Source organism: Amblyomma mixtum, chromosome 8, assembly GCF_055824585.1.
Source record: "Amblyomma mixtum isolate Tamu chromosome 8, ASM5582458v1, whole genome shotgun sequence".
Lineage (NCBI taxonomy): Eukaryota > Metazoa > Arthropoda > Arachnida > Ixodida > Ixodidae > Amblyomma > Amblyomma mixtum.
The window spans coordinates 81,812,612-81,840,610 of record NC_143019.1 but is presented as its reverse complement, the minus strand read 5'-3'; the positions used below and the strand labels follow the sequence as shown (position 1 = coordinate 81,840,610).

Here is a 27,999-nt window from a genome sequence, read left to right as displayed (position 1 = left end):
GAGTAGATGCTGAATTGGCTCATTACATATTGTCTGTGATTTCAAAACCATTTGACAATCAAGATGGCCAAGGTCAGCTTGTGAAAAGTTCTACCAGCGCAATGAACGCAACCAGAAAAAAAAAAGCAGTCAGGACGATCGCTGATATGAGCCCTGAAGCAGTGAGGGTGCCAGCGATTGTCCTGCCAGCTCTTCTTGCGTTTTTTTTTTCTTTTAAGCTGGTACATTTTTCCTCAAAGTAACTCAGGCCGAACAAACGGACGGATGTACTATAAAGCCGAGGCTCTGGCAATACCGAGACAGATTTAATGCGTGGCCTGACTGCCTGGCATTTAACGTGCCATAGTTGTACCTAGGCTATGAACGGCGGACACCGTAGTAGAGGGATACAGACTAGTTCCAGCCTTCTGCGGTTCTTTAACGTTGAATTGGTTGGCACGGCGCACGAGAGTCTTTTCGGAATTGCCGAGACCGACCACGTATTTTCCTTGCGTTTTGAATTTTTTAACAAACCATTTAATATTACTACTAATAAACTTTGAAACGCGGCCGGAATTTCTTGCAGTGACCTCGGGCTCGGCAGCAGCTAACAACACAGCGCACAGCGGCGGCTGAGGCAGCGTGGCGGGTCTCATACTCATACCCCGCGAAAAATTTTCTTACAGAGGGGTGGAGACTACGGCACGAAGAGCGCCCTCTTTTTCTACGCACCAGAATATAGTCTCCGCTTGCAGTTAGTTTTCTCTTAAAAAATAGTATATTGCCAAGATTGGTTAATTAGAACGTATTTCTAACATAACTACCAATGTTTAACGTTATTGACTCGAGGAAAACGACAGTCTGCTTGATTACAACGAATTTTGTGGTACTTCTTGTCAAAATAAGTTTTCATAGATGGCGCCAGCTACACCGGCAACGAAGTGAAGCTTTCTACAGAGAAAGCAGCACGCCAGGCAGCCAGGTGTACCATCGTATGGCTTAATTTTGGCGGAGACGCAGTTAAGGACGCTCGGCCCTTGTAGCATTCCCTTCATTGCCAACAAAGTTGCTGCCGATTATAGCTTTTCTCCCAGCCGCTGGCTAAGTGGCACACGAAAGTAAGATGGGGAGAACATGTTCACTCAGAAGGGGCTTCCGACTGTCGCTTTTCAGGCGGCGACGGCGACAATTCTCCTATTTCAGAAGTCTCGGCATTCCCGGTCCTCGGCCGAATCTTCTATGGGGAAACCTAATGGAGTACCATTCCACGGTGAGGATCACAATCCGGGATGTGAATGCAAGAGCTATAAAGGGTAGCGTAAAAGCAACGGGCTTAAACAACGGATTTTCATAACTGAAGTATACAAATTAACTGCAAAACACTGGAAATGATAAAACTTTACATTTTACCTCTGGGTGCCTATTGGTTTGTTTGTACACTAGGTGGCTACAAATGGTCTTTATGTCTAACTCTTCACGACTGCACAAGAGGTCACCGAAGTTGCAGAAATCCGCCTTGTATTTATTGAATATAATGAAGCATTGCAATAATCACAAAGCTTTCGGGCACAACAGCAGGGCATAAACAGCCGTACAGAAAAGACAACATATATTATACAGAATGACGGGAGCTACGTCAACAGTGTCTATTGTGAGTGCAATGTCTGTCCTCGTATGATGCGCGCCTACCTTGGAACGCCTTCTTTTGCCGCCGCAGTTGTATCTGAGAATTCTAACCAATTCGCCCAATAGCTTGTGTTACTTTTTCACACAGATTTTAGTGATTACCGAATGCAACGAATGAATACGCGACAGGACTATAGTTTTTGCCGGAGTTCACCTGGAGCTAACTGACAAAGAAAAGGAAAATGACTGCCGCTGACCTGGATTTAGTAAGGCTAAAAGTTTGTAAATATTCGGACACCTGCAGAGAGAGAGAGGTCTATTATCTCCTTCAGGCGTCAAATTAAGCTTTCGTGATGCTTTTGTAGACAATAGATTTCTAAATTTCGATGCGATGATCATACCTGATGTATATTTTTTTTTCTGCACAGGACCTGTACAAGGTGATTGGCCGGTGGATAAAAAAATATGGCGACATCTACGGGTAAGCACAAGTCAAACGTTATTTTTTTATTTCTTGGAAACTAAAGCCAGCCTATATTTGGTATACGGCCATCAAAGCCACTTGCACTGAAAATATGGCGTGGGGATGGCTCAAAAATGAAATACACGCATGGCGCCCACCAGCTGTTCAAGCCAACAACTGGCTATAACACCGGTACTTTAGTAGCAGATCTCTGAGGCTAGGCTCCGCGGCTCTTCATTTACAAACTGTTTTCACCAAGTCTCTTTAGGTAATGATATATATAGAATTGGCAATGGAGAACTACAATATTTAAATTTACTTTCTCACCAATAAATGCGCGCTTTACCGCTAAACGATGGCCAGCATCGTGAAGAGCAAGGCAGCGAAGGCAACGATGCCCAGCCAAGTGAAGCCCCTAAGTATTTAGTTAATATCTATTTCCACGGGGCATGCAAGCCCGCAAGACAAGCCCTCAACTAATATCTGTATTATCCTCTATGAAAGCGTCCCAAACACTCGCGCGCTGACCTACATGGAGCAACACCAACTCTTCCTATCATAAACGATCGGTTTTCGGCAAGGCCTTTCTGCCGAAGGTGTTGTTTTTCCTCAAACGTGATGTCATCGAGGGCATCCGCCCCGGTGTGGAGCATCTCTCTCTGTGTATTAACGGCAACATCCGGCAACACCTTTCTTCGCCGGATGCGTGTATGCTGCGCCGAATGCAGGCTCTCACTTTGCCCGATCTCTACCATCTGCACCACCTCCTAACCACCTAACTCTCTATGTGAATGCATGCCAATGGTGCGGTGTCACCTCTACTTTCATCTAACGTGGACATGCACCCATAAACCCCATTACCTAAGCCTCCAAATGCATCTTAGAGCAATGGAAGGTGCGGCTGAGCAGCGCCACATTGGAAGCTGGGGAGGCGCTCAGCGCCATCTACGCGGCGTGGCCACAGCCACTGGGGTCTCGGACTGAAGGCCCCACCTTCTTTGCCCCAAACACGCTTTTCCGTAGTTTCGATAAAATTTATTTCTCCTCCTCCTCCCGACTTCTCTGCGTCGCGTAGAGTAACGTGCTGAATTCTAATGACTATTTAGCCTCGTTTCTTTCTTTCTCAATTCAATGCTATATCCGATCTTATTTATTTTGGCATTGTTTCAACTTTCAGTCCTATTCTGGGTTTTCTTTGTTTCAAGCTATTTCCTTTCTGTGTTCATGGTTATATTACTTGAATTTCTGTGAGGGCTTGTGCCTGATGCCACTGGCTGATGCCACTGGCTGACAAGTATCTTCCTGCTCGTAGATACTTGCAATATTGCCTCATTCTGAGACACCTGCATCTCGCCTCCAAAAGAAGGCGCGCTATTGAGAGGATCGTGAAATTACATTCACAGAAGATAGGAAGAGCGCACGAGCCATCGCTATTCTATCCATCGTCACCACGCCGCAAATAGCTTTAAGCAACCTTCAACAATACTGATGTTGTTGTTGTTGTAGCCTACGACAGAATGGCACAACAACACTGATGATATCCGCGTATAAAACTGATACTTCTCTTCTTCCCCTCAAGTCATACACACCTACGCGCGAGCAAAAAATAAAAAAAGCAAGTCAGAACTGCATCACGCCGCGCCTCATCCCGCTTGCGTATCTTGATTATGCCCAATGAGGAGACTAGCTCAGACTGCCCAATTTACTTCATTTCGGTAGGGACGGGTAAGAGCGCGCGGCGACCTTTCTCTGTAATCAGTTGCTGTCACCAATTTTAAAAATATATTTGTAAATTACAGGGTCAATTCACAGCTTTCAAATTTGACTCTACCACTCGCAAAGACCACCTGTAGAGCTTTGCTTCTTTACAATATGACAACGAGAATCATTTGAGGGTACCTTTAGGCGCGTCTTTTAATGGCCACATGGGCCCCAGGGAGAAGGTGCGGGAAGGAGGAAGGTGGATCACAGCATTGGGGAAAGGATTTGAGCGGGAGTTTGTTTTCTACCTCGTAGTTCTCACTTCTAACTTAGGGCAACGTTTTCACCTGCAGTTTCTACAACGGGGACGTGCCATTTGTCGTCACCACCGACTTGGACATGATCGAGTCTGTGTTCGTGCGGAACTTTAAGAACTTCATGAATCGAGGCGTAAGTACCGGAGGCCCAACAGCGACGGCAGAAGCATGCCGTGCAAAAAAGAAAGAAACGGTTGTTCTTAAGGGTAACGGAGTGGATTTCCAAAAGGAGGCAAGCATAGCAGGGGGTGAGAAAGGTGGGCGGATGAGATAAGAAATTTGCGAGGATACGATGGCTGCAGCTGGCAAAGGGCAGGGTTGATTGGAGAGACATGGGAGAGGCGTTCGCCTTGCAGTGGGCTTAATCAATCTGACGATGATGATGATGATGATGATTATCGAAACAACCAGCGTCACCGCGCGCGTGTGGCCCACCTGTGGCCTAGATTTTGAGAAAGCAAACAATAGCGCCTACAAAGACAAACACGGCGGTAGAACGACGCAGGACCGTCATGTTTGTCTTTGTAGGCGCTATTGATTTTTTTCTCAAGTACTATGCACCATCTAGTCCTAATTGAAGTACTATGGCCTAGCCATGCTGAATAGCAGCGGCTTGGATTGTGTTGCTTTGCGACTCAAAATTCTTAGAAGACCAGATTTTCTTAGTCTCTCGTGTTGAGTTCTGAAACGAGAGTGATGGTACAGAAGACATGCCATAAAAACAAAATTAAACCGTTGTCGTGCACACTTTTGAGAAAAACTGAACTTTGGTGAAATCATTGCCTGCTATGCTTGGAATCAATTATCATCTCCGCTTTTTGTTTTCTGCTCACATTTCTTACTTCAGTAAAGCTCACAGTCGACGAAAGAGATACGTCACAGTGATCGCCGTCATCCCTGCCTCATGCCCTTGCTTTGATACGCTAGTCGGGTTAGGAAGAGGACTTAGGCAGGAGATACTACGACGCAAAAAATATTGCTATCTATGTGCCTGCCCTAAAGCTAAGCGGTTATCTAACTTAGCAAATAGAATTTAAATAGGGTCTTGTTAACAACAATTCTTTTGACGCGTACGTATTTTTGTTCTTGCGGACTTATTTAACGGAGCTTTAAACGCTTTTAGTTCTTGCTACACTTCAGATTTTATCAAGCATAAGAAAGTCAGCATTAATTCGTCGGAAAAAAGCGGAAGTTTATGGACTAAGCAAGAAGGCTTTATTGTTATGCGTGTGCAGGAGTATTGCGAACAATAAATTAAACAATGACACATTGATTTCGAGCTTCGAATGGAATGGGGCTGTTTGTCAGCTTCGAAAATGGAGGCGTTTAATAGGGCTGATAAAGGCGCCTTTCTTCAGGGGATACTAGAGAAGCGTATCAGCTCAAAAATGACATACGCGAGATAAAAGTAATGCAGCATACAAGGCGCGATCATAGGAGCGTAGTGTCGTGTCATGGAAAGGAGTAGAAATAATTACTTGCGTTTGGTTTTATAACTGACGCTGGCCCACATTCAGTCCAAAAAATCAGAGCAAGGCGGTAGATGAAATCTCTCTCGCGGATCAACTTCTCCAATGCCAATAATTTTGAGAGAAAAGCGTATATTCTTTCCAAATGCGTTGTTCTATTTCCCCAAACGCGTAGAAAGACTTCAAATACCATGAGTAAAGCTCCGAAATCACAATTGTAAGTGAAATAATTTTCATGTCGCTGCACTAGATAAAAACGTCACTGCGGGTAGAATTGAATAAGATAAACTCTAGCTGTTTTTTCTGCACGCGTACACTGCCAAACACGCTAATCTATAGCGCTGTAAGGGATCGGTAGTGAACGCGGGGGTCATCGGAACGCGGCTGGGGGCACTCAAAGCGGAGCGTCTCCTTTCTCGGAACGCGGCCGCTCGCGAATGCGCCGGGAAGTACGGGTGTCCCCCGCCCCGCGGTACCGATTCGCACACGTGCTGGCACGAATGTGTATTTGTGTTAGTTTTTATTTTTATTTTGTGGTGGAGAGAATGTTCTACCCCGCACGTGCAGGCACGACTGTGGGTTTGTGTTTGTTTTTACTTGTATTTTGTGGTGGAGAGGGTGCTTCACCTTACGGGAGCTGGAGGGCTGGCAGGCTCTCGATAAACCAATCATGTGAACCTTGTAACATGAATGGAAGCCACTAAATGTGGGCCGGGCCTTTAGGACTTTAAAACCGGGCCTCAGAGCCGGAATAAGGGTTCTGCGCTAAGGTGAGATGCTATGCATCTTCGGCTACGCCGAGTAGGGGCCTCCTCTAGTATTAGCCAGTTCCACCTTTTTGTTGTGTATCTTTTTGCTGTTTAATTTGTCTCTAGTGCCTGAACTTGTATGCAATGTAAATAGCTGTACATAAACTTCAAGTATTCGCCTTACCCCTGCGTCTCAACTCATCACGAGAGCGTCTCTGACGGGGCACCCCTGGTGCAGAGATCAAGCTTCAGTCTTCAAGTTAGATAAACCGTCTCTGGCGGGGCACCTCTGGTGCAAGGAATGAGAACCTGTGAAATTTACTAGCGCAGTATAGTAATGTTCATTCAGCGCAGGAATGTCTGCATGAGCCTTTCTTCCGCGGGCCAGCGTATTATTATTATGGAATTTTTTTATTTGCAAATATTATTTCCTGTTTCCAGGGGACTGCTCTTCACATTGTTACTCTATACCAGCGTCAATAGGAACCTCCGTCGATTCATTCTGGCATTCGTCGTGTCTGTCTATTTCGATGCCAGGAAGGCTAATATGCAGCTAAATATCTTCTTCTGGAGTATCTTTCGTCTTCTTGTACTAAAAGCACTGGAGGAGGCCTGATAACAAATATTAATGAAAAAATGCTCCCAAAGAGAAAGCAATGCGCCTAAACCTTTTCAGTGTAAGAACGTCGCTTATTTGGTATTGCCTAATACTGGATGCTATAATGCGTAGTCAGCGAAACTGACCGGCTAGGTTATGCGAAAAACTTAGATTAGAAGCATTATATTTCTTTCTTCCCAAAAATATCACTTCCTAGTACGACGGCATCAGAAGTTAGCGGCCAGGAAGGTCTGTCACCGGAGCTGGTAACTAGCAATAAATTGAGATGATGCGCAATACGCACCACTATGTCATTGGTGAAACTTCGGCATGGGGTTAGTACGTCGTCTTATAAATCCCACAAGATAAAAAAAAACTGGTGCCAACACTTCACAGGAGCTGCTCAGGTCATCCTAACTGTAGATCAATAATAAGATGGGCTTGTTTGTCCCGCTGTCCCACAAAGGTTTTAATCAACTGCCTTAGTACTCGTACCCCCTAATAGAATTCAGTGCGGCGCATTTGACAGCTATAGCTGTAATTGCATAAGTAATTGCGCCCTACCGCAGCACAGCTCGCGCTTCGATGCTGCTCCAAATTCTTCGCTATATATGAATGTTAGTACAAGCATCGAATATTCGTAAAAATGGTGATTGGTCTTTGATTTGATTCAATCAATATTTCATTCGTATGTCATTGTTTTTAAAAAGAACTATTCGCGCACCACTGCTTTGAAAAAATTCATGAAAAGAGCGAGTCAGAACATATTAACAATCGTATAATATTAACTCTTTTAACTTCCTATTGCCTAGTGTATCATGTCGCACTTTTTGCGAGACGCCGCGGAAGCTTAGTGATTTCGGTGCTCGGCTGCTGACCCGAAAGACGCGCGTTCTATCCCGGCCGCTGCGGTCGAATTTCGATGGAGGTGAAATTCCAGAGGCCCGTGTACCGTGTGACGTCAGTGCACGTTGAAGAACCCCAGGTGGTCGAAATTTCCGGAGCCCTTCACTACGGCGTCCTGCATAGTCTGAGTCGCTTTGGGTCGTTAAACCCCCCTAAACCACCAACCACAAACCGCACTTGTTGCAGCAGTCAGTTTTAATGCTCTGCGGAAGTAATCCCACCGTGAATAAAAAGTTTCCACCGTTGTCCGGCGGCATAGTATTGTGCACAGTTTCCGGAGGGAAATTCCCAGTAGAGAGAGGGAATTCCCCCTCTCCACTAGAAGGGGAGAGGAGGGATAGGTCCGAAGGTGGCTGCCACAGGAAGAACCTAAAACAAAATAGCACTTCGTAAAATAATAGTCACTGATAAAATATAATACCGATAAGAATAATACATAAGAAAACATCAAGAGAAGTATGAAAGAAGGAAATAAAAGTTAGAAGACTTAAAGCAAAAGCGCGGCAATCACATAATGACAAATAAGTGCCTCCGTAATCATTTTCTTTCGGTCTTCGCATCTCCACAGTGTAACGCGCAAAAGTTTTCTGGACGTTTCACAAAGTGTAACCATGCAAGCAACTGCAAAACACAGAGAATGTGCACCTCAAGGCGACTCTTAAGCACCCTCGGGACTGGCTTTTACTGCTAAATCAAAGCCGTACTGCACAATAATTCAATCATCTTCATCATCATCATCATCATTTATTTGACCCGGAAAGGCCCCTGGGGGGTATTGCATAAGGGGGGGGGGGGGTAGTACATTCAACATGACTCACATTGGTGGAATCAATCAAAGTAGAGCAAGTTTATGGCATTTCACTTTGCCTTCCTGAGTGTTCAAACACATGCGCGCACTTTTTATGCTCTAGGAACGGCAGAAAAAGCTCTAACCTGTATCTAGATAAAATCACAAAATGAACAAGGGAGGGGAAAACCTCAGGTTGCTTGAGCCAACGTTTCGACAAGGGGACTTGTCTTCGTCTGGGCAAAGCCTTCATCATTGGCAGGGATTAAATAGGGCCTTCGCTCCGAGGAGGAAGGCCCCGGGAATGGGGAAGGAAAGTGGTGTGAGAGGGGATGCGTGACAGGAAGGGGAGAGAGGTGAACCTTGATTCGTTAAGCTGCAATAGTGGAAAAACTTATATCCGGGGGGTGTGTAATGAACAAAGATTTTGAAGGGGCTGCGACGGGGGGGAGGCGTTGTAGGACCTGAAAAACTAAGATAAGAGGGTTAGTCTGCGTGGTACAGGGAAATGAGAAGAAGGCAAACAACATAGGCTGGCACTGGAAGGAGGGGCTTTTCCAAGGAAGGACAAGGCAGGGGGGGGGGGGGGGGGGGAATGGCTCGAGTTCAGAGAAAGCCAAAAGGTGGGGCGGAGGGGGGTAACAGGAATGTCATGGTTTCCGAGAACGGATAGTAGGGGGTTAGGAGCAAAAAAAAAGGGGGTGAACAAAGGGAGAGGGTGAGAAGACCGGAAATGGGGTGGAAGATACGACGTGGGAAGAGTGCAGAGAGCGATAATATACTTATGCGAGGTTCTAGGAAATGGTCTGACCGCGTGCAAGACATTTGTTAATTTAAAATTATGCTAATCCTGGAATGTACCTGAGAGATTCCAGGTTTCCTCTGGACATGTTAATCCCTGTTGGTTGCAGTGTTTTAAATTTGTGGATTAGGAATGCTTCTCTGTATTTTCTGTCCCTAGTCGATTTGAAGCCTGACTGAAGAATGAACAATTTGAGTTCGTCGAATTTAGAACCTCGCATAAGTATATTATCGCTCTCTGCACTCTTCCCACGTCATATCTTCCACCCCATTTCCGGTCTTCTCACCCTCTCCCTTTGTTCACCCCTTTTTTTTTCTCCTAACCCCCTACTATCCGTTCTCGGAAACCATGACATTCCTGTTAACCCCTCCGCCCCACCTTTTGGCTTTCTCTGAACTCGAGCCATTCCCCCCCCCCCCCCCCCCTGCCTTGTCCTTCCTTGGAAATGCCCCTCCTTCCAGTGCCAGCCTATGTTGTTTGCCTTCTTCTCATTTCCCTGTACCACGCTGACTAATCCTCTTATCTGAGTTTTTCAGGTCCTACAACGCCTCCCCCCCCGTCGCAGCCCCTTCAAAGCCTTTGTTCATTACACACCCCCCGGATATAAGTTTTTCCACTATTGCAGCTTAACGAATCAAGGTTCACCTCCCTCCCCTTCCTGACACGCATCCCCTCTCACACCACTTTCCTTCCCCACCCCCGGGGCCTTCCTCCTCGGAGCGAAGGCCCTATTTAATCCCTGCCAATGATGAACGCTTTGCCCAGACGAAGACAAGTCCCCTTGCGAAAACGTTGGCTCAAGCAACCTGAGGTTTTCCCCTCCCTTGTTCATTTTGTGATTTTGCCAAGGACCATCTACCACACCCTCTCTCTACCATGGACTGTATCTAGATAGTAAGTTTAAAATGTTGATATATATTTATTGAGTCTATGTAACGTCTAGAGTGTATGAACCATGAATGGCCAGATGCTAGGAATTAAAGCCGTACAAACGCTGTTTTCATGCCCGCTCCCACCGGTTCCCTATCTCAGTGTCGGGCGCTTGAGTGTTAAAGTTCTGAATATACTCGTACATATAACCAGGTTACCGTTTTGAATACGACAGTCGCACTACGAACGAACTGATGTGTTATTTGGTGCTGAATGTCACTGATACCTTGAAATATGCAGAGGTAGCTCACTTGTTGGAACCTGTCTTTGTGTGCTAATTAGCTCCTGTCCGCATCCAGGTAACCATGGCAACGCTGGAGCAGCATCCGTTCATGGGAAAATCAGTTTTATTCGCTCCTGCTCCCTACTGGAAAAACATCCGAAGCTCGGTGGCCGGTGTCCTCACTTCAGCCAAATTGAAGCAGGCGAGTGCGCATTGACATGGGTCAAATATTGTAGAGGAGTACATGGCGTCCGCCTTCTCTGTTCACGAAGTTAGAGGGAATGATATCGAAATCAGAGCGAATCAAAAAAATCCTTTGGTAGCCGTTATGCCGACGCTCGGTCCATTCATCATTTTGCTAACAAATTACAAGCTCTCTTTAAAGTATAAATATTCTTGTCATACCGAATAGGTGCAAAAAGAGTAATATTTGGTGCAAATAATTATAAAGAAATGTTTCATTCAAGAGAAATTTCCTTTTGACTAGTACACCTTGTCTTGTTTTGCACATGTATTTTTTTAATCTGGTTAAATGCCGATACATAAATGTTCTCTTTATATGTTTTTTAACTGAGTATATATCTTCTCTGAACCTTGTATAATCTTGTTCTGTTTCTCGCATAAGAATGTATGCCATGTACGCATATGCGTCTCCTTTCTTATATTTCGCATTTCGCTGTATGCACTGACTTTCGCTGCTCTCTAAAACGTCTCCGGGACTTAGTCAAGACTCCAGTCGTACCTTTTAGCCCGGGTAACGTTTCGGTGTAATACTAGAAAAATAAATTGGTATGAACGGAATTCCAAACCTTGGAGCGGACTTCCGACCGAGACTTCTGGACCAGAGGAGTTATTTGGGCGAACTGCAAAATCTGCAGGGCTTATAAAAATGTGGGCAAACAAAGCTACCCGAACGATGAGGACGAACAAGACGAGGAGGCGTAATCTTGTTACTCCGCAGTTATTTTTCTTTTAGAACTTTGGATACAAAAAATTTGCAGGGTTTTAACTAGGTTAAATCGATTATGGTGCAAAAGCGCGGGCAGTATTAGCGCTCGAAAAAGACGATGTGCAGTTCATAGAGAGAGTGTGGGTCGCAGTTTAATACAAGGACTATTTGGCTGCTGCGATGGTACGGCCAACCAGGGACAATCGGCCGTTGCTTCGTGTGGTGCCGTGATGCAGTGTTTCTATGGGACATACTTCGGCGGACAATCACAACGGATACCGAGATATCGCCGTACTCTATAAGGTTCTTGCCTGTACGGAAAGAGTGCGGAATTCCGTGCGATCAGTTAATTCGATTGGACTTTTTAGCCTCTAGAAGAGCCGCATGATGGTTGGTTCGACACGCAGAACCACGGCGCTCATCAAAGCCTCTGTTCAAAGAACAGCACGCCTTGTTGTGGGGGCTTTAGGCTGCGCAGGACCGGCTACCTGAATGGCGGCCGGTTCTTGACAAATACGTTTGTGTGTCCCGCAGTTTTGATGTGCAGGTGATTGCAGTGCACGAAGACATGGAAATGTGCGTCTCCATTGAGGAATGGTATCTGTGTACTTGAAGCATTTGATAGCTCAACAGGATTGATTTTCATGCAGCAAAAAACAAAAAAAAACACCGGCGATAGCCTAGTGCTCCTGCGCAGCGGCAGCGAAGCTCCCAGTAATGGATATTGATCTCATTTCTTTTCTAATACATCATGGCGTCGCTGTTGCTAGGCAACGGCACAAGATCCAAAGATGACAAGATTCTTGGTCGACGTTCACGAGCGTATGAGTGTCTTCGCACTAATACGAAAGCGCCTGAAACTCTGAAAGAGCAACAAAGCTAATAATTCTTGCTATTAGGTTTGCTTAAGGTAGAAGGGCTCAGAGGCAACTTAAAGACCTCAGTCTCACCGTAACTACTTAGCAGCGTGATATCCTATGCGGTCGTGTGGTTAAGCTCGACGCCATTTACTATGCTCTCAACCAGTGGTGACCTAACGAACATGTGCTGTAACCCTGTAATGTAATGAACTTCGAGGTTATCACAACTAATTACCCGTTCATTGGAATAATGGGAAATACTGAGATATTTATTAGGCGAAAGAATATTGCCACTGACAAGATGACTACGAACTGGGCAGTGGCACAGCACGGAGTGGTCGCACTAGGCCTGCCGCCATTTAATCATGCCACCACCATCCGTCATGTCGTCCTGTTTTCGTAGGCTTGTCTTCACTCAACAGTATTAACTCATAGTTTAATTTAGATAATTCTGGTAATTTCTATTGTCCCAAGACGCTAAGCGTACGGGCAAATACGCAACCTTAAGCACTGGGCCAAGATAAACATTAAAAATTTCTTCATCACCTGTAAACGTAGCATTACGCCTGAGTGATTTTTTTGCCATTTTGGAGTTAAGGCACGCATTTGGTGTCAGTTATCTTTCAGTAGGCCTCCTGCATTTCTAGAAGCGGGCACTTTGCCGTTTCATTGAGGTATAGCAAAAGACCGCTTAATTAACGCAGTTCTGCGATTACAAATGAAAACTGTTCATTTTCGCGCTCTGCGTCAATGGTGATACGATTTCAGGGCACGTGTCAAGGTCTTTTTGTGCAGCCTTTCCTTAAAGATGTTTCTCACCAACAATATACCTTTGCATTTCCGTTCCACGGCGTCCAGACGATGCCAGTTCTCGAAGAAGACGTCGACATTTTCCTGCGCTTGCTGGAGCAGTATGCCAACACGGGCAAAGAGGTGAACATGATGCGAATGTGCGAGCCCCTGGCCATGGACTTGACCGGCAAACGCTGCTTTGGGACTGACGACCGATACCAGGACGACCCGGACCACCCGTTGATCTGCCTCGCCAAGAAAACCGCGTATAACGGAATGACCGGCGCACTTCACATGGTGGGCCGTGAGTCATTTAGTTTAGTATTCTTCCATTGCTCGCGGCTCTCGATGACGTAAGCCATGTGAGAAGACGTCACACTGGTCGGGGCAGAGACACGTCACATTTGTATAAACGCACCCCACGCCTATGCTGCGCTGGTGAAACTGCGCTGACGACTACGAATGAGGAAGCCCAAAGATGTGATTGAAACTTTTGTCGAGTATTATCGCCTTTAATCGCCTGGGTAGAAACTGACTGGCGTAGCACTATCCCTGTCTCTCGGCAGTACTGGATGTGGTGGCAGGCGCATAGCGTTGGCGCTGTGACTAGACCGGCCGGGCTTTTGAACGGTCGCTTGCTTCTCCACCTCCGGTTTCTTTCGCCGCTATTTACTTCGCGGCAGAATGCAACGAAAAGAAAATGATTCGTTACAAAATACGGACCCCGTATCGGACGATTCGAAAGTTATCGCGTTCCTTCCGGTGAAAATGAACTAATATATTGAACCTGGAGGGACGGTTGCTTGTTCGGCAACGAAACAACACTGTCTGATATAGAGCAATCATTTGGCAATCTAAACGTTTATATTTCTTTCATCCGTCTTGGTAAAATAACTTTAATAAGAAGAGGTTAAGCCTGAAGTCACAACCTTGAAATCACGTCCGACGGTTGTCTAATTATCAGGGAGCGAATACACGTCTCCTGAATTACCAAATATTACGTATTCAGGTGTGAAGGAATGGAACCGGCTCTAAAAAGTCGGGAATCCGTCGTTCAGGATTCGCTTCAGTCTCTCTTTACTGCTGACGCTGTCCTGAGCGGGTCAACAGCTTGATTTTAATTTTATTTTCTAAATTTGGTAAATATAACGGCCATGAGGTTATTCCACAGCAGAAGGTCCCAAGGTATCAAACGTAGGAAGGGGAACCTCCTGCTGCTGGTCCCGCTCCTCCCTTTTTTAGGAGAAAATATAGGGACGTTAAATTCTGACTGATTCTGATTCACGGCTGGCTGTTTGTTGGCTTTATCACATATGTGGTTATAAGTGCTTGGCAGTCTTACCGCCTTTAATGAGGAGCCTGTGGCACCAAGCCTGCCTAACCTAACCTTAACATTACATAAACCTAAATTATCGACAAAGGACCAACTGCAGCAGTCGGGCTACAACCGGCACTGGCGATAGAAGGAGAAAAAGGACCGTGAACCCTAGTAACTAGCTGAACTCCCAGAAACGATAATGTTTAAGCTCCGGCCGGTTTGAGTAGTTAATGAGCGCAGGAGCTCAAACCTGGTGCAGCTGTTAGAGATTCATTTGTTTGCCGTTTTTCGTTAATACTACACCGAAAAAGTCATATTTTTAACTCCAAAAACCTATCTTCGATAATTATTGAAAGTCTTTACTGAAACACCAAGTACTTTGAAATGCGCACCCACACACAATCACTTGGCATTCTTTTGCATGGTGGTGGTGTGCCAAGAATATTGTGAAACATCCTAAGCAATACCTTCATTAGTGGTTCCTACCGTAGAGTTTCTTAATATCACCTAGATGGAAAGCTGGCGGCGCTGCACATCATCCACAATGCAGAGAAGCAGGGATGCCGAGATTATGAGGTTTCGTAGTTGGCTTGGTTATTTTTCGGCACGAAATGTGGATCGTGCCATAACAGTACGGCTGTTTTCGTGGAAAACCTGCAAGTGGTGCTGAGAATGTTTTCTTACCTGCGTAGCACGTGTTAAGTTTATTAAAAAAGTGAAAACCACACTATCAAAAATAATTTCATCTGCGCGCAAGCGACAGATTCGCAGCGCAGCTGTGGATTCCAAGGTATAATTCATGTTTTCTGCCGAACAGTCGCTAAGGCTAAAAAGAACCTCTTCTTCGCGGCGTTCCCGCGATGCCTGAAGTGCTCTTTAAGAAACTCGTGTCGACGACCCAGCTTTCCCTCTACGTAATATAGAGAAACTCTATAGTTCCTACTCAGCATGCACTACTGGCTTCACGATCATCTGCAGTTCATAGTTATTTTCTTCTTTCCAGAGTGCGTCGGAAGTTTAGGGCCGTTGATGAGGCCGCTCTGCTTCCTTTCGCTCGTACTGCTAAGCTTCCGTCACAGAAAGAAGGTGCTGGAGAAGACAATCGAAACAAGAATAAAGAATCCTTCGGTAAGTCGAGACTTCGGGAATTTTATACTCCGGCAACAATTAGAACCCCTGCACCAGTACTTTGTGAGGCTATATCCAAGCGGCTTCAGTTGTCTCTCCATATGCCACTAATTCGCCCTCCTCACCTCTTATTATTGAGCATGAATGCATGCATTCGATGGATGGACGGACGGACGTTTGGATGGATGGACGGACGGACGGATGGATGGACGGATGGACGGATGGATGGATGGATGGATGGATGGATGGATGGACGGACGGACGGACGGACGGACGGACGGACGGACGGACGGACGGACGGACGGACGGACGGACGGATGGATGGATGGATGGATGGATGGATGGATGGATGGATGGATGGATGGATGGATGGATGGATGGATGGATGGATGGATGGATGGATGGATGGATGGATGGATGGATGGATGGATGGATGGACGGACGGACGGACGGACGGACGGACGGACGGACGCAGGATGGACTTGAACGAATGTATGGTGGGATGGACTTGATGAACGAATGTATGGTGGGATGGACTTGGTGAACGAATGTATGGTGGGATGGACTTGGTGAACGAATGTATGGTGGGATGGACTTGGTGAACGAATGTATGGTGGGATGGACTTGATGAACGAATGTATGGTGGGATGGACTTGATGAACGAATGTATGGAGGGATGGACTTGATGAACGAATGTATGGTGGGATGGACTTGATGAACGAATGTATGGTGGGATGGACTTGATAGACGGATTTGATGGATGACTGGATGGATCTGATGGATGAATGGATACGTTTTATAGATTGACAGACGGAAATAACGTCCTTTTTAATCGGAGTGCATAGGGTCGTCACAAGGGTCCATTGTTCGCGGCCATGAATCTGTCCGACCGTTACATCTGAAGGGAAAGTCCAGAAAAAAAACAAAAATCTTCCGCACAGCGAGAATCGAACCACCATCCTTTTGTTCTATAGCCGAGGGTGCTAACCACTATGCTACACAGATTTTTTTTCTCATGGTATTTATTTACATGGTTTTGTATACAAAGCATATATATACATATGTGTGTGTGTATACACACACAAAAAAACAACTATTTACAGAGCACCTAGGTAGGCGCTACGTGGCAGAAACATAATAGTAACATATTATAACTAAAAGGCCGGTAAGGATATACAGCGCATCAGGAGAGGAAACCAATCCGGTACAAAGTCCAATTTTTTGTAAATGTCCGTTACCTGCAGCAACATTCGGCTAAAGTGAATTCTGGGCGAAACAACAGGTTCAACGTTGCGACCTTGCATGCGCGTTTTCCAAAGACTATGAAGTCCAATCAGAAGAATCATATCATAAGGATTCGAGTCAGGTTGGGAAACAACGTGTTGTATATCATCGTATTTATTTCTACATGGTTACGTACAGAAAATATATATATATGGTTTGGTTTATTAGGGTTTAACGTCCCAAAGCGGCTGAGGCTATGAGAGACGCCGTAGTGAAGGGCTCCGGAAATTTTGACCACCTGGGGTTCTTTAACGTGCACTGACATCGCACAGCACACGGGCCTCTAGAACTTCGCCTTCAAGAATTTCAGCCGCCGTGGCCGGGATCGAACTTGCGTCTTTCGGGTCAGCAGCCGAGCGCCGTAACCACTGAGCCACCCCGGCGGGGCAAAATATATGTATATATATATATATATATATATAGCCAACAGCCACAGAAACCAAGAAACACAGGAGAATTTTTATATTTATTTATTTTGTGGTGTTGCTCAATGGAGAATATTACTTGGTATTTTATCGCCTAAAGATAATTGATTAGAAAACCAGAAAAAAAAGCAACCACATGCCGCCGATGGAAACCGAACACACGACCACAGATATTGGGCGCAGGATGAGTGCGCGACAATAGCTGAACTGCAGGATCCACAAGCAACCCTTAGTGGCCTAGGAATTTTAAGAGCTTGAAGTAGGAGTGTGTATGACTGAGCCGCTGATGCAGTGATGTTATGTTTCTGTTTGTTTCTTTCACAGTCCCGAAAGCCAGACATTCTTCAGAACCTGCTTGAGGCGAAATATATCGAGCGCGTAACCGGCTCTGAAGCAAAGTTGGAAGAAAACGGTGAGCCGCGCCCTCTGTCGGGCCGCGCATCAACCCCACCAGGTTTAAAAAGGCCCCGTTGCAGCCGTGCACCTCGGGACCTCATTCTCCAATACTTCATGGTTTACTTTTTTATGCCATCATAGTCGATTGAAGAACTTAAATGAGGAGCGCTGTGTATAAGAATCCTCATACTCTTTAACTGTTAGCAGCTTCCAATCTTCGCCAGCAAATTTCTGAGCCTTATCACTCCGTCAGATTACAGCGTCCCCGATTACGCTTCCGTAATTCCACAGCATCTATTCTCTTAACATTGATAGTACAGCGTTTGGCTGCTGTATGTAGCAGTGTGATGCCAAATTTGCTTCTGATTCTGAATCCATTTGTTCTTCTTAACTTTAAACGCACTTCCTTCATGCATTACATGACGAATAAGAATAAAAAGCATCCAGTGCAACGACTGACTGAAAACACACAGCGAAGCTGACCTACAATTACACTAACGACATGTGGGAAACTTAATCATTATCAGAGTGCTGTGCAAGTTTTAGGCAACGTTCAAGAATATTGCTGCCCAGGATGCAGCTGAACCAAGATGTCACGAGGTCGACGGGCGCGAGCATTAATTCATTAAGTACTTCATTCATTGCGTACCCGGATGTGTTGTACCATGAACATCCACACCTGAAGCCGGGAAGAACCTAACTGAGAGGAATATTACTTGATGTGCTAAATTATACATAGAACGCGTATCGAAATTTTAGGGCGAACTGTCTGTTCAAAGCTTGATTTGTGCAAAGCAGCTGACAAGAACGATTCTTTTAATGACCGATAAATAGCTTATTCGAAAATAATAGGGGCATTTATGGGGAGTGAAGAAAACCGATTAGGCCTTAGGGCAGAAGTCTCAAAATGCGGCCTGCATAGCTTTAGAGAATGACCTGCCTGCGTAGCTTTAGAGAATGTAGAGAATGACCTTCTGCGTATGTGGGAATTAACCAATTACGTTATTGCGTCATACCCTTAAAGAGGAGCTTAATTGTCTCATCCAATTTTTATCTCTTCTTGTTTTTCCCCCTCCAGGTGTACGCAAGTCGAGGGCGTTGACCATCGACGAAGTGATGATCAGTGCGGCGTCGCTCACCCTCGCTGGGTAAGGTGCGCGAGAAAAGAAGTCGGCTGAGGGCGAACACAAGTCCGCCTATATCGATTGATTCCGACGCTCTCTCGGCAAAGGGGTTACTTTCACGGAAGGCAGAGTTCTGATGAGCCAGAAAGCAATTCACATGGACACCTAATTCTTATGTGTTGGCAATGCGACACTATTAGCAGTATTCATTTTCCAGAAGTTGCGCCACTTCTCTCCAGCCAGTAAGGAAATTTAGCCTCCTACAACACACTTCCTTCCACATGAGACTTGTAAATCTGTCACATTAGAAAGAAGAAAATGTGGGCATAGTCGCCAGTGGCTGTCCCCAAAAGCGAACTTAATGCGTAGCATCCCATTCTCTTTTTTTGAGTGGTGGTTCGAGTGAAGCGCAGTCGTATTTAGGGTCAGCGCTATGTTCTTTTCATTCTGGAATGCTTTAAGATTGTGAGTGAGAGCCGGTAGACCGTTAGCAGAAACGTCACATTAGAACTAGCACAGCAGGCACAGAGGAACACCAGGGGGTGCTGTCGCAACGCATGGCGGCGCCAGTGAATGTCCAACAGTGTGGCGATATAGACCATCAGTATTCGTTTGTGCTCAAGAGCAGCTAGAAGCGGAGAAAGTCACGCCATTGTTGCATTCATCTCAAGAAATCATAAAGCCGAGAAGAAAGAAAATGAAAGACAGAATTAAATCAAAACTTTCGTGCTCTTTGCGCCCCTTCTTTTTTGCGATAATTTACTACTTCCCATTCTTGCGCACGCTCTTAACTAGAGTCCTTCCCTGCATCGTTCCTCTCCTCCAAGCTCCATCGGTGGCTCAGTGGTTACAGCGTTCGGCTGCTCACCCGACAAACGTGGGTTCGATCCCAGCCGCGGAGGTCGCATTTTGATGGAAACGAAATGCTATAGACACGCGTACTGTGCGATGTCAGCGCACTTTAAAGCACCGCAGTTGGTAACAATTATTCCAGCCCCTTCACTACGGCATCCTTCATCGCATTAGTCACTTTTGAATGAACCATCCGGCCATCATGATTTCCTCTCCGCCATCCCTTCTTTCCCCTAAAGGCAGAGCTCGAGTGTCACCCTGAATTTTCTCCTGTTCGAAACTTACCGTGCTGCCGTTACCAAACTTCTCCATTTGTTAGTCGGGGTTCGTGTCTGTATCTTGTATCCCTCCTCTGTCTCGTGGTCTTCCGCTGTATTTAACTGAGCACGTAGAAGTAATTGTCCACTCCAGTGTGCTATTGTTGGCATATCATTAGGCTTGGCCTATTGGTTTGTAAAGTATTTTTGTTGTTTTTGAATGTTACGGTGAGAACAAATGTGATTATAATCATGTCACCACGCACTTAAGTAGAAAGCCGCGACTGACGGTATATTGCGGATCACAATTTTTCGATGTTTATGAGCAAAGCGCTTATGAATCGCTATAGTGAATAATCCGTGTATAGTAAACTCTATTCGAAGGCACCTCCTATCACAGGTTTGAGACAATGGCATCCTCACTGAGCTACCTCACATTTACGCTCGCCAAGCACCCGGATGTGCAAGAGAAGGTGCGTGAAGAAGTCAGAGAAGCTGTCCGTGAGCAGGTAAGGATGAAAGCTAAGTGTTTCAGAATACGTTCTTCTCTGTGAATGAGTTACTACAAGTTCAAAGACTGTCTTAGCTCTCTTAAATATAATGAAACAGTTCTCGCAGGGTTTGCTTTGGGACGTACTAGTTTGCTCATTTATATGATACTTCGAAAGCTCAAACAAAGAAGACAAATTAGGAGAAGGATCACAAATGTTTTGTCCTCTTTGTTCGCGCTGTTGAACAATTATCAGTCATTACCAGTTCGCCCAGTCTGACGTTCTTCTTCATGCTTACGCATGGATTACTTCACAGCGCAACACACAGCTCATAAAGGTATATGGGACAAGCTCTTCTCCTTGCTTTATGTGCTGCTTGGTGCATGTTGCGCTACGAACTAATAAATCTTTCGTAGAGCGATTATTTCCATCTGTTGCATTCTATTTTATTCTTATCGTCCGCATGCTGGCTGCCAGTTGAGAAAGCTAACTTAACTCTAGAATCAATAACAAATGGCGAAAATGAATAACTCTGAAATAGAATCGCTTACCTATCCCTACCACCGTGTCCTATTTTCGCCACATTGGTGGTGTTGCTGCTCTGCGAGAGCCGCTCCTGTCCAGTCGCAGAAAAAGTTCTTGACATTAGTAGAAAAGCAAACAGTGATAGACGAATATTAAGAACAAAGCAAGAAGTGCTTCACTGCAAAAAAAGGATAAACAAATGTTTGTTTTTCATGGCACAACACCAAACAGGTTTGTAAAAAGAGGGCTTGTATGATGGACGGGAAATTGAAACGCTATTAGTGCCGCGCGGACGCAAATCAGAGCCAACAGAGATGAGCATGGTCATTAGATCTTTGAACTTAGAAAAACAAGTGGCGAGAGAGACAGTGTGTGCTAATGCGTTTCCTGACAGAATGATAACGAAATGCTGCAAGCTGTTCGCTATCGTCAAGAAGCACGGAAGCAGCTACCGTTATTATTCCCCGTTTAGCGTTTGGCGCTGCCTATGCTACCATGCTGATATCCCGCTGGCTACGTTCTCACCCAAAACTACATTGTCATTCATTCAAAGCAGGAAAGTGAAAAGGCGGCTAAACCTAGGGGAGGCATAAATGAACTCACAGCCGCCTAACTGGAGCAAGCATTCTCCGTTGCGATTATGTGCACGTCCGGCTATTTGCAATGCGAGGCATTTTTTATTGCATAACCTTTTTTAGTGCCTACTGCTCCCTGAAGCTCAGGTAAGCAAGTTAGCAGTCATCTTGTGATTTATTTGCATATGCGTTACTTGTACTCATGCCACAACGTTAATTGGTGAAGCTGAGTGTAGGCATAACGAGTGTATAGTACGGCATCTCCTAACGTTTTACAATCGTGGCAACAAACCGACGTTAACGAGGGCGCCACTGTTGACTGCGCGACGCGCTTTGTAATACAGAATTTCTCGTGCAGGGCACGCTGGATTACGAGACGGTGATGAAGAGGCTGAATTACCTGGAACAAGTCATGAACGAGACTCTACGTCTGTATCCTCCTGGTCTAACGTGAGTGTACCGGCGACTATCCAGCATGAACGGAGCATACGATCTAGATTTGTTTATGCGCGTCATCACCTTTTATCAAGAGCGTGGCAGCAGGTGACCTGTCGTTCGAGACTGCTGTTAAATGTGGGTGTGGTTGCGCGTGGTGGCCACCTGGCAGAAATATCCAGTGCTGTCCGAGCGGCGCACTTTTTGGAGCCTGTTTTTCCGAAAGACAAAAGGCGAGTATTACTAGCTATACTTGAAAACATGAACTGAGCTAAAATGGCACATGAAACGGCTTAGAAGGTGGCTACGAAATAACTGCATTATGTACAGTGAAAGCCATTGGGCGTTCATACACCGTGCAGGTTCGCAAAACTAAGCAGGTAATTTGCAAATAATTTTTAAATATTCTCATCACCGCGGCTCCGGGTGACGCGTGCTGCCGGTTTCCCGCGCGACTCCTGCCTTACTACGTGGTACGGCTCGTGTGACATCAGATCTCAGGGCTGCCATTCGATCGCCGCAAGCCAAAACGACGTAGTATACTGATGAGGCACACACGGGACCAACCAGACTTGAGATGTAGCTTCCTGCATCTTCCTCTCTCTTCGGAGTGAGCTCCACCAGGGGAGCAAACGGCGCTAGCGTCGGTCTTGAGCCGCAGGGAGATCACGCGACTCTTATTCCTGTGCGAACGGAAAGTGCGGAAAAGTATTTATGTGCTTTAACAGACACAGGCCAAATTATTTCGTTATTTTTCCTTGTTAGCGACGTCCAGCGTTGCCTAACAGTCCTGACGGTCGCAGTTTCTACGATATCCTAACCGTCGCACTTTTTATGAAACAACTGCACTTTCGCTAAGTTTAGGAATTACATCCACTTCGGGTGTGTGATTGACGATTTCATACATTTGTTTTTTTAAGCAGCGACCTTCCGAAAAAAAACGGTTCATAAAAACAAAAGATCGTTCGGCTCAGGAAAAATACTCCCGCTAAATCTCCGTAACCTTCACGGCTCCCTGCGAAACATCCTTATATTCCAGTACTGCTACGCTGTGAATGCTCTACGTGGGGTGCAGTAATGACACCGTCATCGGCGGTGGGGAGAGGACCGTCAGCTTTGTGAGTGAGTGCAGACATGTAGCGGTGCATGGAAGCTGTGGTTGTAAAGGACAACCGATGATCGCCACTAGTGTAGAAAGAGGCGCTCAGAGAAGAACTGTTGCTGCACTGATTGCATCCGTTGTAACTCTCGCGAACCGACTCGTATCCTCTTAGTTGACTGGGTGAGAAATTTGAGCTCATCATGTTAATGATATTTGCTAACAGAGCTTAGCACTATAAATCAGAACGTGGAAGAAAGTATTCTTCATGCTTATTTTCCAATCACGTAACTGATCTGCCATTGATGATGTCGATTTGCCACTGGTGGACGCTATCTGAAACTATTTGCAGGTTTGTCACTAGGGCGGCCCAGCAAGACTTCGAGTACAAAGGAATAAAATTCAAGGCTGGGACATGCTTCATGGTGCCGATCTACCAGATACAGAGGGACGCACGCTTCTGGCCTGAGCCTCTTGACTTCAAGCCTGAGCGGTGAGAGGGCAGCCTTTAGATACACAACTGCACGCACTCCACTGCGACATTGCCTTAATCAGTTTAGGTTCTCAGAGTGGATGGCGTCTGTCGTGTCGCGCCATCATCGTGGCAGCCCTTGAATACGATGAATGCTTTGCGATTGTTGACTCTTTGAAACTGCTAGCACAACTTTATTAAAACTTCCAAGATGTCGAGATTTCGAGTCAAGAAGATTGTGAATGCCTGCTTATGCATAACAGGTTATAATGATATATAGTGTCTAGTGGATTGCTCCCGGTAGATTAGGTTCAAAGTCGCTTCTCGGCAAGACTAAAGGCTTAAATACCTAATTCCCATCTGTTGTCCGTTAGAAATCAATAGAAGCTTTTCATTGTATGGATGTCATTTCTTGAAAAACTACGAGAGGGGGACTGGTGCGTTGGTAATTGCTGTTCTGTTTTTCCACCGCTAGATTCTGCCCTGAGAACGAAGGCAAGCTCAACAAGAGGGCCTTCGTTGCGTTCGGCGTTGGACCGCGCAACTGCATTGGGATGAAGTTCGCCGTGCTTCACTTAAAATTCACTATGGCGAAACTGGTCCAAAAGTACTGCTTCGAACTGGGGCCGTCGCAAATGGTGAGGACCAGATTTCGGAGTTCAGCCGCCAGTACATCCGGATTCCCATTTCCCTGCCTCGCACTAAAGGAAATTCGGTTAGAAAGAAAATTGGAAATATATTCATCTAGCTGTTCTATTTGTCAGTATGTATGAAGTGTTTGCTAGCTGGATCATTGTTTTCATGTTTTCTTTTTTGCTTAGGTAGCGTAACGACCAGAAACCCGAGCCTAGAAACCAACGTAAAACATAGCCGTTAGGCACACATTATCCATGTGCTGTTCGATGTGGTAAACGTCCTGCAATATGGCTTCCCTCCGAAATTCAACTCCCGGGTGTTTAACCCAGCATACTATACCGTACCATTCCAAACCGCACCATACAAATTGTTTAACGTGCACCGTTTCCAGTTCGCGTGAAGTGAGGAACTCAAAACACTCACTCATCCGCAGCGCACGTGGCACTCGACTGCCAATATTGCTGCAAAATATCACGCATGCGTTGACTTGAAAGCCATTGAATGGGATGCATACAATGTGGTAAAGGGCGCTTGATGCGCGCCACTTGATATAGTGGCCAACTGATATAGTGCCCACGTTTTGACCATAGCAATTATAAACTATTTTCCAGTGTTTTCCTAACAGCGTACGAATATTTAAGACACTCTGGTGTAGTCGGTAGTTGAAGTCACTTTCACTCGAGTTGTATTTGACCTTTTTTTTTGTTTTTTTCAGGGGAAAATGACGTTGGCCTCACATGCCATGGTGTCTGAACCTAGCGAAGGACCATGGGTCGTCTTTCGTCACGCCGAGTCCTAATAATGGCGTGCTGTCCGATTTTGTAGAAAAGTGTGTGTTAGTCTCAGGAAGCTGACGATACAACTTGAATCTAAGCGCTGTGATACTCTGCAGGACACGTGTTTTTTTTTGCCACCACAAAAGCAATAAATGTTGGCGCCTGTTTTCCCTGCGTTGTTCTGAGTGTTTCGGTCTCTGTACATACTCTGAACACTAATTAGCCTGCATGGTAGCAAAAAGGGAGGTAGCCATCCTCTAGTGCATACCCTTTTAGAGTCAAGAGTATCCTTCCCAAGCACTGGGGTAGACCTCCATCACCAAAAATGCTTAATATTTACGATTCGCGAAGGAAACAAGATCCCTCTTCAGTAAACTGCGAAGTTCTCGAATTTACGAAGCTTTTAACCGAAGGCTTGAACTTTCGCTATTTGAGAAACTAATGACCTCCAGTGGCGCTGAAGCCCACTCCCATTGCCTACTGCAACAAGTTCATGCGCTTTGCGATGGGGTTATGCCTTCGTTGCGAAGATTAAGCATTCCGTATAGTATTCAGTGACGGAAATCTACCCCAGGACTGGGGCAGCATACCCTGCCGCTTAAGGAGAGTGCCCAAGAGGGCAGATTATTCCCGTTATTACACCCATATAGGCTACTTCATATTCAGAGAGTAAGCGACAGAAATTAGTCGGACGAATGAAGTAAAAAGAAATCACTGTTTGTGCAACGCAAGCAGCCGTTTAGTCTACAGGATAGCCAACAATTCTCCTTCAGGCTAGAAGATTTCGCTCTTGTCTCTCCCTGGCAGTCCAAGTGGTAGACGAAAGGAAATTGGACAAAGTAAGTTGTTGGGCGAGTTGGTGATGATGTTCCATATATACAGCGCGATAAACGGGACAAGATGAGAAGGAAAACCTCGTGAGGACCAACTTCGAGACACACACGAATACGTATTAGAAAAGATGGGGCTTCGGCGTTTTGCACGGGCTCTTGCATGGATTAGCTCGTGTAAAACATTTTCGCGCTGATGCATTCCGCTTCCGTGGTGTTGTTTGAAAACCTCGCAGCGCCAAAAGGAGGGCTGCTTCTCCGGCGTTTAAAAGAAATCCTAGGCTCAAAAAATGTCGGGTAGGTTCAATTTCCAAACAACTGGCGTCTGAAAAAGACCAAAAATGACAAAATTGATGCTTAATAATTCAATATCTTCCAGCGAAATTGACGAAATGTGATCAAATTGAGCACATTTTGGTTAACTGTGTGTAATATCTTTGAGCTTTATTGAAAAGTTCTTCATTTTTCTTTGTGCAAGCGTACCCGTCACCCCGAAAGCGCTAACCACAGATGTCTGGGCACCAGTAACCATACCTTCATGGGTCGCCTATCTGTGGTGACGGGTAACTTTTAATAACCGAAACCAATAAACTACTAAGTGCAGCTCGCAGAAAGTTCGCACTTTTAAGTAAATATGCACCATCAATAAATGCGCTAATTATGCCTACGTTTTTGCAATTAGACCAGAATTTATTGAACCTCTAATGTACGTCACTTTTGCCATTTATGGTCTTTTCCAGAGCACCACCTCTGAATAACTGTTGAGAAAATGGGAACAATCGAACATTTTCTGAGATTGGCATTTTATTCAAAGCCTGCACAAGCAGCCCTCTTTGTGGAGCTGCAGGTTTTTAAGCAACAGCGCACACGCAGGCAAGTCGAACAGAAGGATTGCCAGACGGAAAGAAAAATTCAGAGACAAGCTGACGCTGGTGCTCGGACTATCTACGAAGTCTATCGCGATCGGCTTCACGCGCCCTTAGGCCTTGTCGCCGCTCTCCTCCCCCCTCCATCCCCCCTTCACATGAAGGCAGACGACAAGAGCGGGTTCGCACGCTTGAGAGGCAATATGGCTATAAAGAGAACGTCTATTACGTGGACATCACAGGGCCGTCGCCCGCGGGATTCTTCACGGCTGCCGTAGTCCACCGGGGAATGAATGTCGATGGGCTATCTTTTCGGGCCCCAAATTCAACACGAGCGGAGGAAGTCGCAATAGCTCTCGCTGCCGCCGATCCAAAATCGAAAACGGTTATCACAGACTCTCGCCGGGCCTGTGAACATTATCTTGCAGGCGAAATATCACCTCTGGCCTCGCAAATTCTAAGACGCGCTCTCGCCGATCCAACTCGCACAAAAGTGATCTGGGCTCCTGGCCACCAGGGTCTACGAGGCAATGAGGCCGCTGATGCGGCCGCCCGAGCGCTCACACACCGGGCTCCTCATCCTAGCTCTCATGGCTCAGAAGCTCATAAACCGCTTCTGCGGTTCCGCGAAATCCTAATTTATTATTGCGACCGCCACCGTCTCTACCCGGCACCTGCCAAGGGGCTGAGTAAGGCGGAGGAGCGAACTCTGCGGCGCCTGCAGACAGGAACCCTTCTCTGTCCTGCAATAGCAAAACACTTCGATCCGAACACAGATGGGCGCTGCCCGCACTGTGGAGAGATCTGCGATATCTTTCACATGGTGTGGGCATGTACTCAGAATCCTCACCTTCCCCCCTTCCCCACCCCCACCCGAGAGGCATGGGAGACTGCCCTCCTCAACTGCTCCACACTGGAGTCCCAAAGGGCTCTGGTCAAGCGGTCGCGAGATGGGGCCTCGTCATGCGGTGTCCCGGACTAAGGATACCGGCCATGCAGCAGGGTTATTTTTTTTTAACCCTCAAGCTCTCTTTGATTAAAGTTTTTCACCACGACCACCCTTATTAGGTGGAGGAGGGACCCGGTGTTCTTAGTGGTCGTAGAGGTAGCGATTCCTGCACATCTGGGATTCGTGTTTTATTAAGGCGGAAGCCTTTAATGCCTCGTCGTTGTAAGCAGAAGTTGTCGACAGAAATGTCACGCTTTTCAATTGGTCGAAACGGTCGTGACGTCACAGCGCGCGAATTTCAAACGAGGCCAATTGTACTTTGGCTAGTAACCATGCAACCAATTACAGGGATCGTATAGTGATGCTCCAAGTAAGTGGGAATTAGTTCAGTTAATTGCTTAATTGCCTAA

At 45.9% G+C, this 27,999-nt stretch overlaps 1 protein-coding gene across 1 annotated transcript; it reads left to right on the top strand.

Moving 5' to 3' along the window:
* The first annotated feature begins 1,144 nt into the window (after positions 1 to 1,144).
* On the top strand, positions 1,145 to 25,007 carry LOC149333201 (cytochrome P450 3A1-like). Its single transcript, XM_089556002.1, has 13 exons — positions 1,145 to 1,249; positions 2,034 to 2,086; positions 4,123 to 4,219; positions 10,627 to 10,752; positions 13,218 to 13,455; positions 15,473 to 15,597; positions 17,631 to 17,718; positions 18,781 to 18,850; positions 20,336 to 20,444; positions 21,885 to 21,976; positions 23,413 to 23,553; positions 24,008 to 24,170; positions 24,884 to 25,007. The coding sequence occupies exons 1-13, from the start codon at positions 1,232 to 1,234 to the stop codon at positions 24,965 to 24,967; spliced, it is 1,404 nt and encodes a 467-aa protein (XP_089412128.1). The 5' UTR covers positions 1,145 to 1,231; the 3' UTR covers positions 24,968 to 25,007.
* Positions 25,008 to 27,999: the final 2,992 nt, after the last annotated feature.